The sequence below is a fragment of the Rutilus rutilus genome (genome assembly GCF_951802725.1).
Source record: "Rutilus rutilus genome assembly, chromosome: 1".
NCBI classification, from domain to species: Eukaryota; Metazoa; Chordata; class Actinopteri; order Cypriniformes; family Leuciscidae; genus Rutilus; species Rutilus rutilus.
Window position 1 is genome coordinate 17,759,497 of NC_140209.1, and position 12,662 is coordinate 17,772,158.

The window sequence follows — 12,662 nt, forward strand, 5'->3', positions numbered from 1 at the left end:
TGAAATCTATGAGAATATTAACAAAGACATTATACTTTATTATACTTTATAATGCATCAGAGAAACAAAGCATGCGACTGGAATGGATGGAAATGCTCATATATGGTGGAGCCCTACAGACTCCACAACTATTTTTTAATGAAGAAGGAGAATAATTATGAGAATAATTAGGGTTATGAATTGAACTAGCATCAGTTACTTTATGATAGACAGACAGACATGATATCCAGAATTTTTACAGATGTGTCATTAAGTAAAAAAAAAAAAAACCTAATTTACTGATTTTTGGCAGATCAGCTCCTCACACAGCAATCACATCATCAGTGAAGCTCCTCCCACAGCAATTACATCATCAGTGAAGCTCCTCTCACAGCAATTCTCCAATAAATGCTGTAAATTCCCATCAGATGCAAGTGAAGACGAGCATCAGAGCATCAGGAAGAGCTGAAATCTGTAAAGACTGAGTTTATTAAAGAGGACAGTGAGAACATGAGTGATCCAGAACCCTGCAGAATGAAACACACTGAAGATCCTGAAGAACAAAGAGGTTGGTGTTTATTCTTCATTCATTCATGATGCTGAAGAACATTCATGTTAGAAACATTCAAGCACTTCATCACATTTAGATTAACAGGTAAACTATGAAATGGTACAGATTTTCAACAAATGTTCAGTAGAGGGAGGTTGGAGAAACTTTCATATAGATTGTCAACATCAGGTCAAATTATCTCCCTTATTTACACTTATTTTATATCTGGTTCACCTCTGTTTGGTTTTTTTTTTTTACATACAGTTGTAACAGTTCTGAAAGGCTGTTCCATTTCTTGTGCTGTAATGTTACTCCCCGCCTCAAGGGGGATCTAGGGAGGTTTCTACGGGAAGGGCTATCCTTTTAAGAGAGACAAGTAAGAGTGTTTAGAGAGTTACTGGCATGGCTTTGAGTGTTTGCTCAACTGAGCCGGATGCAAGAAACCCTATAATGAGGATCCTTATTGGTTCGACAGCTCAATGTAAGTTGTGTATATTTTGTAATTCTATGTTTATTATCATGTGTCAGTTGCATATTTTGATTTGTGTGAGCCTATTTGTTCAGAGGGTTCATCAACACATGTGGTATCATCCACACATGCATTGATAAAGTAACTGCAGTAAAGTAATAGCCTAGTTAGCATTTACTTGTTTACATAGGATAATAATGCATTTTATTTTATTTTATTTTATTTATGCACCTATTGCTAAAAGCACTATATAAATAAAAGTGACTTGACTTAACTAGCGTATCAGTTTAAAGTATTTTTTTTTTTTTTTTTATCAAAGTGCTGTGGTAGGTCAAACTACCTTTACTTAACATTTTCTTATATTGATCCTGTCATCTCTTGGAATATCTGAAAGCCATGTTTTTGCTAATATGTGTCATTATTAGCAGAAAACATTTTGGGGAAATTTATGTTGGTGCAGGATGATGTTTTCCCCTCTTTTAATCTCTTTTAGTCTTTTTAGTTTATGTGGCTGTTTCACATCATGCTTGACATTCTCCATTGTGTTTTAAAGGACACCTATTATGGGATTTAAAATGTTCCTAATATTGTTTTGGGACTCCTACATGCATGCAATGACAAAAACACACTTTTGTTTTCTTATAATATGCATTTACTTTTACCTGATTTGCTCACCGACTCCCAAATGATTCGTTCAACGACTCATTTTTCCAAACCCCTCCTTTGCGTGACGCTAATCTGCAGTGATTGGTCAGATGACCCAGTCAGTTGTGATTGGTATACTACGTAGTTTGTAGTAAAAAATTTAAAATCAGAGAAGGAATTTGAGTTGATTTATGTTAGCGATCATAGCCCAAAGTACGGTGGTAAACGCCCAATCAGTTATTGTTTGCGTTAGCTCAACGCATAAACCTATTGATAAAGCACTGCAGTACTACAAGGTATTGCTCTATTCTTTATGACAACTCCAATAACAACGACAAACATTTCACGTATTTAAAAAAAAATTGACATTGGAGACCTAGAAGCTGCGCTGAGCGTAACTTGCACAACACAGATACATACTGAGCATGCTACAGAACACATAAAAGCAACAATTATTAATAATACTTAGGCCTACAGGTTGTGATTTGGAGGAGGAAGCTGATCCAAATAAACTTGGTACTGGACCTTCCTTCAGTAGCAACCGGCTCACGAATCCACACTTGAAAGCATTTATGTTTGTAAAGCAATCGTCATTAAAATGACACGAACACAGCACAAGCTTCGGGCTATACTTGTGTGGTATAGTTGTAAATATAAACTCTAGCCACTGATTCTTCACATACTACTCGTCCCTGGGCAGTGAAAAAATGGTCGCTTTTGATTCGCACTTAAGAACACGGCGTCTTGTTGTCGACATGATGTTTTCAAGTTTTCCCTGGTGTCTGCGCGCGCAATGAGTGGGCGTGGCCAATTTGATAATTTTTCATCTTGACGTCACAACGAAAAGGAAAATGACTCATTGGAAAACCGATTCATTAAATTGACTCAGATTCGACTCCTAATTTTGAGAGACAATAACTTTTTTTTACGGTGAACTTTCATATATAAAACTTTGCAGGATGTTTTTGTTCACTTAGATCTATGTTACACACTACATGAAAGGTCATTTTTAAAATTCCATAATAGGTGCCCTTTAAAGCGATAAATTCTCAATAGAATTCAAATAGAACATTTTAGTGCGCTGGTGAACGTGTTCTGAGTAGCGGTGATTCACGCGCGTCACTCATTCACATTGCTTGTTTTGTTATTGGGTTACCTCCCCCCTCCCCCCCCACAAACTACGCCCCTAGAGGAGGTGTTGTGCGCGCTGTGTAAGGGCTGGGCGATATGGCTGAAAACTGTATCAGTACTGTAAAAGTGTTTCATATCGGTCGATATAGATAATTATATTTTTTATGACATATTTAAAATAAGGACCAGTCCAGGAGACAAATATATTACATTTAAAGATGTTTTTATTTTAAACTTAACCTACCTCTGATTATAATCCCATCAGTTATAAAGGCAGAAATGTCAACACGACCATGGAAAACACTCAAATAATTAGTCTAAAATCACAATGAACACTTAACAATTATATCTTAACATTAAGGTGCAAAATTAAAGAATACGTAAGAAATGCTTTATAAAAGGGTGGGCGATATGGCAAACATATAATATTACGATTTTTTTTCAGGAAAATCACGATTCATGATTTTATCACGATTCTTTTTTATGTTGGTTTTACTATTTTGTGACTGTTTTTTAAAATATGGACATTAGTTTGGCTGTAATGCTCAAAGCCTTAGGTAACAAAATATAAAATAAAAAAGAATGGCAGACAGGGGCGAAGATAAAAAATGTTCTCATGTTCTTTGTTATTAAATATTAGATCAAAGATACACATGTACACACGACTTAAAGGTGCCTTCCTTCAAAAAAAAAAAATCATACTCCACATTCCATACCAGATGGGGGCAGTATACCTCCAGAAAGTGAGTTGGTCTACTCTAGAGTATGAATATGACATCTTCAAGCTACTCCCCTTCACCTTTACCAGTGAATATGTTCATATTCGTTTTGTTCATGTTACATTTTTATTGTTAGTTTGAATAACATTAATTTGACATACAGCATTCGCTGATGTTGACCAAGCTAGCGCCAACGTAACCAGAGCTTCCAACTCTCACGCATTAACCGTGAGACACACGCAATTGACACTTTTCACGCGCTCTCACGCCACATATAAATTTTCTCACGCACAGAAAAATCGCGAAGCAAAGAGGACACGGATACCGACAGAATAGACAGAGCAGGTTAGTTATGATATAAAAATAATCTCAGCTCTCAGATTCTGTCAATTTTATTATTGAATTCAAACAATAAATACCGTTTTGGCGCTTGTAATTGTTACACGACAGATCCCTAGCGCACGTGAACCGAACATCTCCACTAACGTTAGCTAATAGTAAAAAAACACGAACACTGTTGAAAGATACAGTAGGCTACAACTTACCAAAATGTATTCCTCATGCATAATATCGACCAATCAGTGTTTTTTATCAGCGTGAAGAGGTCAATAACACAGCTGGAGAACAATTATATCAGATTTACCTCAGGAAAGCCATTTAATAAACATAATATAGGTCACGTAGTCAGGGCCGGCGCTAGCTATAAGCAGAGCAGGCGATTGCCTAGGGCCTCGGGCTTTGAGGAGGGGCCTCCATAACCATTAATATGTACATACAGTAGCCTACCGGTAAAAATACTATTTTTAATGTTTTTGAAAGAAGTTTCTTATTATGATACAAGCCTGCATTTATTTGATCAAAAATACAGAAAAAAAACAGGAATATTCAGCAAGGATGTGTTAAATATATAAAAAGTGATAGTGAAGACTTAAAAAAAAAAACTTTTTAATAATCAAAAAATCCTGAAACAAAGTATCACAGGTTATAAAATAAATATTAAGCACCATTTCTAACATTTGATAATAAATCAGAATATTATAAAGTTTTCTGAAGGATCACGTGACACTAAATTCAGCTTTGCATCACATAAATATATTTTAAAATATAGTAAAATAGAAAACCATTATTTAAAATTTTAATAATATTTCACTATATTATTTTTCTGTATTTTTGATCAAATAAATCCAGGCTTGATGTGCATAAGAGACTTCTTTCAAAAACATTAAACATAGTAATGTGTCCAAACTTATGTACTGTGTAAGTAAAAATATACTAAATTTAAAATGAAATGTTGTATAAATAAAAAGATTAGGAATCATATTTGTTTCAAGTGTTTTTTATTGGGGGTGGGGGGCCTCCAACATGAATTTTGCCTAGGGCCTCCTAATGTCTAGAACCGGCCCTGCACGTAGTTGGCAAGAAAAAAGAGCTATAGAGATTGTGCTATATATGTGTACTATTACAATACTATATTTATGTACGTTATACGTTTATCGAACAGCCTTCGAAACATTTCTATGTTATAACTTCCCGAAAAAACTACACAAACATAAAAAACAAACTTCTAACGAAATACTAACAGCATCTTACTTACCAATCCAAAAGAAATGTTGCAAGTTCGGAGTCGAACCTCATTTTTTTCATGTCCATTAGTTGTCTCCAGCGATGGAAAGCAGTGCCAATGTTTACTCTGGTTCTGTTCCTTTTTTTTATCAGATTTTATTTGAATGTAGTAGTTAGCTGTAGGCTACTTTCCACACGATTGACATCAGGTTCAAGTACACCCACAAGCCGTGCGAGTTATTCGTGTATTGCATGTTTGACTGGTGGTTATGTTGCCCGCATACCGCCTCCCATGGCCGAAACTGGTATTACGACACCTGTCGGGCCGTGGCTAGTAATGCTAATGCTAATTCAGGTTGATATCTCTGCAGCACTATAGACCAATTTCGAGCCTACGTCACAGTTACGTCACAGCGTTAGCTGGTGGCAAAACGAATGGAAAACTGGAGGCGGCCAATACAAACCAGCACAGATTCGGCTACATAATAAAGAGCTTAAATTATTATTATTGTTATTAAGGGTGCTTTCACACTTGGTTCGATTGCCTGTTCCGAACCCAAGTTCGATTACTCCCCCCCTCCCCCAGCCCCCGATGGACTGTGTTCACATTATATTATTTGTATCCGAACCCTGGTACGCTTGCATCATCAAGCTGCAGCTGGCGCGTACTCGCGTTGCTTGGTAACCGCTATGAAAAGGCGTCAAAATGGATAGAATTGCTCGCGTCACATTTGCTGTTCTTTTTATGAACCTTTGGTTTTGTTTTCAAAGAAAAGATACAGAAACACACTTGCGTCTGTCTGCCGCAAAAGTATTAAAACCGTTCCAAAGACAGTGGGATGTACGCTGAGGACAATTTTTGTGGAGGCAAGCAGAAATCATCTCTGCTTGCAGTGCGTCAATCCCGGTTTTCGTCAAGGTAAGCGTATTGACACTTTTACAGTTGTTAAACACACACGCACGCACCAGATTATACGTCATCAATAGCGGTTCACTTCCGCGATTTGGTACGATTGCATTCATATCAGCAGCGAACCGTACCCGAGTTCACATGAACCGTACCCCAGACCACCTTTTTAAGCGGACTCGAGTACGGTTCGCGGGTGCGCACCCGAGTTCGGAAAACAGCGTTCACATCATCCAAACGAACCGAACTATGACGTCATTCGAACCCGGGTGCGCACCAAAAGTGCTAGTGTGAAAGCGCCCTAAATGTCATCTTGTTGTGTTGTTGGGTGCAAGAATCGACGGAGTACAGGCTCCAATTTGAAATTTTATCGCATAATGTTTTCTAAATGATTGTGATTATTTGTGAATCATCATTGGTTTGACTGATTGTGACTATAACAGTTACTTTTTGAGGAACCTGGTAAGAAAGGGTAATCAAATGCATAGTTTTAAAAATGAATATGCTGTATCTGGAATTTTTTTTTCTAGAAAATATTCACATCGTTAAAATTGCACCGTAATGTCACTCTTTACATTCATTGTCGTCTTTGTGCCTGGCCGTGGCGCTGGCTAGGCAGAACTGCAGATCGTAGGCTAACTTACCACACAAGTCTTGTACGTAACGTGACCATTTAGTACAGTTATAGGCATCTAAAGATTTATATGCCCTCAGTTTCTCTATCGGGCAGGTGTAGAAGTCAGGCCACTCAACCGGAGGCAGCGTTAACATTAATCCCGTCAGATCGTCCATCCATTGACTGAGCGTGTCCGTTAAAATTAACTTTTGCAAATAACAATCGCGGCCCTGGACAGTGAGTGACCTTGCACATTAAGATAAAATCGGATTTTCTCCAGTCATTATTAAAAAACAAGCTAACAAAACTTGCAAACTAACGTTAGTAAAGCGGCCAGAGGGATTGTTCTGCCACCACCTAGGCTCCGCCCACAAAAAACGTCACCATGTTTACCAACTGAAAATTGGTCTATAACTTGTCATTTTTTTAATGACATCATCGCCCTTATTTCTTCTCATTCTTTTGATGTGTGTAGCTAATTTTTTTGGATATTTTTACGTCAATTCTGACACATGGCACCTTTTAATATACAGATTAAATAAACAGTGCTTTATGTTTTCAGCTACAGTAGGTGTATTTAACAGTAGCATTGAAGAAAGTAATTAAATGAACAAATGTGAAAATAAAACTTCACTTTAAGTAAAATTATACATTTATACTTATTAAAGCTACTATTAAAGTTATCAGTCAATAGCAGTAAGTGATTTTATCTTTGCAATTTGTTTTATTAACATTAAACGGATAGCTCTCCTAAAAATTCAAATTTTCATAATTTACTCTCTCACGTTGTTTTAAACTCGAATAAGTTTATTTCTTCTGTTGAAAATAAAAGTTATTTGGAAGAATGACCAACAGTTGATGTACCCCAGTGACTTCCTTAGTATATTTTTCTCCTATGGAAGTCAATGGGGACCAGCTACTGTTTGGATAGCCACATTCTTCAAAATATTAATATTAAAAAATATAAGAAGGAAATTAATACAGGTTTGAACAACATTAGAGCGTGTAAATAATGAGAGAATTTTTATTTTTGGGTGAACTATCCCTTTAAAGGGTCATGAAACCCTTAACAAAATTTTCTGAGATTTTAACAGAGGTATATGTGTTGAACACCATTGAAGACAATGTTAGCATCTGTTAGATTTAATAGTAGGGGGAAAATGGTAATATTTTAGTTTTTTTCCGCTATTTTTGTCTTCCGGGTTTAAAATCTTCATCGTGTCCACGTCACAGGCTATGACGTGGTAGACTATAGTACTTTGACTCATCGGTGTCTCATAATTATTCATGACTGAGTTTTCTTATCCAATGAGAAGACACTGCCTCTTAATTATTCATGACACCACGTGGAACTTTCCAATGACAGACATGTCCAACTGTGATATCACGTAGTAGATGAGAGAGGCAATGATGGGACGCGCGTTTGTTTTCGTGGTGCAAAAGTTCCAGTGCATCTTTCCGCGCGATGCTTCCCTGGCTGGACTCTGACTGCGGGCGGTTGGTTGGCCATCAACCACGGACACATCTAAACTATGTGTGTAGCAACCATTCAACTGGAGAATGGTGGACTTCGACCTTGTACACCAATGCAGGTTTCGTCTTGCGAGTGATGCGGTCCCGAGGACTTTTCTATCGCTTCAGAGGTGTGTGTGTGTCTAAAATGTAACCCTGACCGTTTTACTTGCCTTTTGTTAAATAATCACTCGTTATTAAAATGTAGATATTGTGCTTAGTTTGTGCAAATTTCTATGTCATTGTCCATCTTTATTATGTGGGTTTAGGGGGCGCGTAGATCTAGGCTATAGCCTACGGAATGTTTTTTTTTTTTTTTTTTTTAGCGGAAAATGTATTATTTTCAAATATATGCATTTATAGTGTGTATATAAACATATATATTTTATAATGGCATAATTATACATAGGCATGTACATTTATATGTTTTAATAAGGTGTCAGTGTATTTCATTAGACTTTAACTTTGCCAGCTATAAAAAAAAATCGACCATTTCCTCGTTTTACCACTGATTTTTAGTGACGGTCTCGTGTACTGCATTGAGGTGCTACTGGATGCATAGGCCATTGGCTTTGACCACACCCACTCCCCTCCCTTCTTCTTACAGCCACCACGCCCATTTAAGTTGCATTTTTCAAAAAGATTGTGAGCTAGACTTGAGCTGAAAGAGGGGGGTGTCGTGACCCTTTAAGGACAAGCGGCAGCGTGTTTACTACTGTCTCTTTAATGCTGCGTTCACACCAAACGCGAATATGCGTCTGGCGCGAGTGATTTCAATGTTAAGTCAATGGTAAGACTTACGCGCGTCTGGAGGTCTTGCGGCGCAAATGACGCGAATTGACCGTCTGGCGCGTTAAGCGCGTTACGCGCGAATGATTTTATTAGTGCTATTTGTGCATTCACGCTTTTGACGCGAATTCGCGTCTGCCGCCCGAGTTGAAAATCTGAACTTCTGCGTCAATTCGCGCCGCGTTAACCAATCAGGAGCCTGCTTGCTGCTGTCACGTGGTGAACTGAGAGTTTATAATGTTATTTTATGTTTGGCCTCAATATTTTGTAATATGACTAAAATGCACAACAAAGCAAATCTTTCACATAAACTCGATTTCAATATGAGAGATACTCATTTGTATTGAATGCTATTTATTCCATATCTATTCTAGATTATATGAAACTTTAATCTAATGTAAAGACAACAAACACAATTTAGTGTATAAAAACGTTTAAAAAAATCACAGGACAGGTTTCACTTTTGGAGGCTGGCTCCATTTATTATCAAAACAAAAATAAATGACAGATTAGGTGCGGGAGAGGGTGAACCTCGCGCCGGGCTGTACAGCGCGGGCTCGTCATGCAGAGACCACTCGAGGCCGAGGCTTTATACGGCCTACGCTGTCCTCGTCAGCGTCCTCACCGTTAGGTCCACCAAACCTACCTCCTGGAGCAAATTGTGAAACTCCTGAAACCCTCCGGAGGGTTTAGTGGACCCGAGTACAGTGACGATGTCCCCTACGCAGCTGTTTCTGCTCTCCAGAGCATATACGAGCGGTGACTCTCTCGATTAATGCTAATGCTAATGCTCGATAAACATCTAAAAAAGATGGCCGCCAACAGGTTTCGAAACTTTCGCCCCCGGATTTCGCCTTTGATGCGCGTGACGCGCGTAAATTTCGCTTCAAACTTTTGATTTTACGCGCGTCAATTTCGCTCTTGACGAGCGAATGCACACAAAGTGGTCACGCGTATAACTAGACGCGGCAGGCGCGAATTTAGATGCATATTCGCGTTTGGTGTGAACGCAGCATAAGAGTTGCGCGTGACGCATCTATGTACGCATTTAACAAGCAGATTTTCTCTCAATTTTCTCATGGTGCGTTCACACCGGACGCGAGTAGCGCGTCAGGCACGAGTGATTTCAATGTTAAGTCAATGCAAAGGCGCGTTACGAGCGTAAAAAATTCCTGCGGCGCGAATGAGGGGTCATAATGCTGATGACATTGGACTGACAACGGTCAGACTTGAAGTCAGGCGAGCTGACTTTTCCTGTTTTATCAACAATCGCTGTATCACTCCACGCCGGTTCTGTTACTGAAGAATCCAACACGAGACAACAATATTGCGCAACCATACTGACTGGTAGTTAGCGTGTCACCCCCTACATTGCTAGGTTACCAGAGAGTTGAGTGCCTTTGTTCATGCAACCAAATTTGCTTCGCAACCTCTGGTTTCTTCCGACGAAGAAAAAAAATTATAGAACGTTTTATCGAACGCATTTTTTATTAATATATTACGAGTCTATCGCGATACATATCGTTATCGTTTTATCGCCCAGCCCTACGCTGTGTAAACAAACATGATGGTTATTTTAGTCCTAGACTAAATGTGAACATGTATTTACTCATCTCACTTGCTCGATAACATTCATTATTCCTCAAAACTAATAAAAAGTCAAATGCAATCTCAGAATTTTATATTTTGAGATTGAGATTTTTATAATTCACTATTAAATTACACAAATATACTTTATGTACTTAATCTCACTTTATTAACCAATGTCTTTGCTGCTGACCAATATGCATTTCCTTTAGCCTGAGAATTATTTATTCCACTTTTGGTGTGAAAGGGCTTTAAAGGTGCTGTATTGCCAATTTTCATTGTCAAATGCACTCTTTCCTGTTGCGTGTCCTCAAACCCCTGGCAACCCGTATGAGCGTCGAGTCTGAGGAAGAAGTAATGTAACATTACTTTTCATTAATATGTATGTATGTATGTATGTATGTATGTATGTATGTATGTATGTATGTATGTGAAGAGTTCAGATGCAAAAGTCTCTAAGTGCTATCTGAACTTTTCTTCTAGAATGATCATTTTTATCAAGCTTGTATATTTAAGTTAAGTAATTTCACTTTAATGACAATTAATAGGTAATTTTCGTTGCCATTTAAGTGAAATTGTTGAACTTAAATATACAAGCTTGATAAAAATGATCATTTTAGAGGAAAATTTCAGATGGCACTTAGAGGCTTTTGCATCTGAACTCTTCATATATATATATATATATATATATATATATATATATATATATATATATATATATATTAGGGGTGGGCGATATGACCTAAAATTAATATCACTGTATTTTTCATCTTTTGAACGGTGACGGTATAATATCACGGTATAACTTTTTTTTGGTACATTTTGGGAGGAGTAGCCTGTCCTGTCTCTCTTTAGTATGTGAATAAAGTTAATATTTTTATAATATAATAAGTAAATGGTAGGTATCCTTATCAAAAAGAGACATGGGAGAGTATTATGCATTCTCAACATTTATTTTGCAAAAAACCTAAAGATCTTACTTAACAGTGTACAACAAAACAAAAATTAGCAGTGTAATAACACAAGAACAGTGTAATAATGTGTACTTTTCTCAAAAACTAACTCTCTCTTCATCTGAACTCTGATGAAACTAGACATTCAAGTTCTTTGCCAGGAACACCAACCTGTCAACATTTTCTGGCTTCAGTGATGCCCTGGAGCTTGTTACAATATTGCCCCCTGTGCTGAATGCACGCTCGGAGGGTGAGCTTGTGGCTGGGATGCATAAGTATTTTTTTGCCAGACGGCTAATGCGCGGGAAGTGGGAACATTGGAGACGCCACCACTCCAGTGGATCAGAGTCACTGTCAGCCGTCACCATCAGCAGGTAGCCATCTAGCTCCATGTCAATGCCCTGCTGCTTTGGTGGTGCACTGCTACACTTTTTGAAGAAACTGCCCAGGCTGTGTTTGGGCTTTTTCAGTTGTACAGTGCTAGTTTCCCTCTCGCTTTGGTCCTCTGTGGAAGAGGCATCTGTGGCTGTCTTCTCCTCCAGTGCTTTGGTTTCTGTAGCTACTCTGCTCCTCACTTCCTCCAACTTTTCAGGTGACATGTAGGTGGTCTTGAACCGTGGGTCCAGGAATGTTGCCATGTTGAGCAGCTCATCAGTGGCAGGATCTTTGTATTTTTCATTCAAATAATCCAAGACCCTCTTCTTGATGTCCTCGCACAGTCCTGCTTTGTCTTCTTCTGGCTTCAAAATGTTTGTATTGAGTAGATGGAGGACTGGCTTAACATAGGAGACACTAACATACTCCTCTCCTGACAGGGCATCTGTAAAATCTTGCAGAGGCTTCAGTGCTTTGGTTATGGCCTCCAACACATCAATGTCTTGCCAGGTGGGTAGAAGGTGGCGTGACTTTTGGTCTGCCGCCAGGACTTGAGTGATGGCCTTCTCCTGCTCCAACACCCTTTCCATCATTTTGACACGGGACCCCCACCTTGTTGGGGATTCTGTGATCAGCTTGTGGGGGGGCAGGTTCAGCTCTCTCTGTGCACTGGTCAGGGCATTCTTCTTTTTCCAGCTGTAGGAGAATGTGCTGACCACTTTTTTGCACATACCTGTGGCCCGTGCAACTCGAGCATCATGTTGGACACTCCTCTCTGGGAAGTAAAAAGAACGGATAAAAATATTAGCATAAGTGGGAAAAGTAGGTTATCATAGTTGAAAAACGTAGTAAACCATTAACTGTAGA

General features: G+C 38.5%; 1 protein-coding gene across 1 annotated transcript in view; it reads left to right on the forward strand.

Moving 5' to 3' along the window:
• Positions 1-417: 417 nt before the first annotated feature.
• Positions 418-12,662, forward strand: part of LOC311291366 (uncharacterized protein) — an 18,719-nt gene continuing 6,474 nt past the window's right edge. Inside the window, exon 1 of the mRNA XM_084410353.1 lies at positions 418-1,010. Within this exon, the coding sequence (XP_084266479.1) occupies positions 932-1,010 (79 nt within the window). The 5' untranslated portion in view covers positions 418-931. The remainder of the gene's footprint in view (positions 1,011-12,662) is intronic.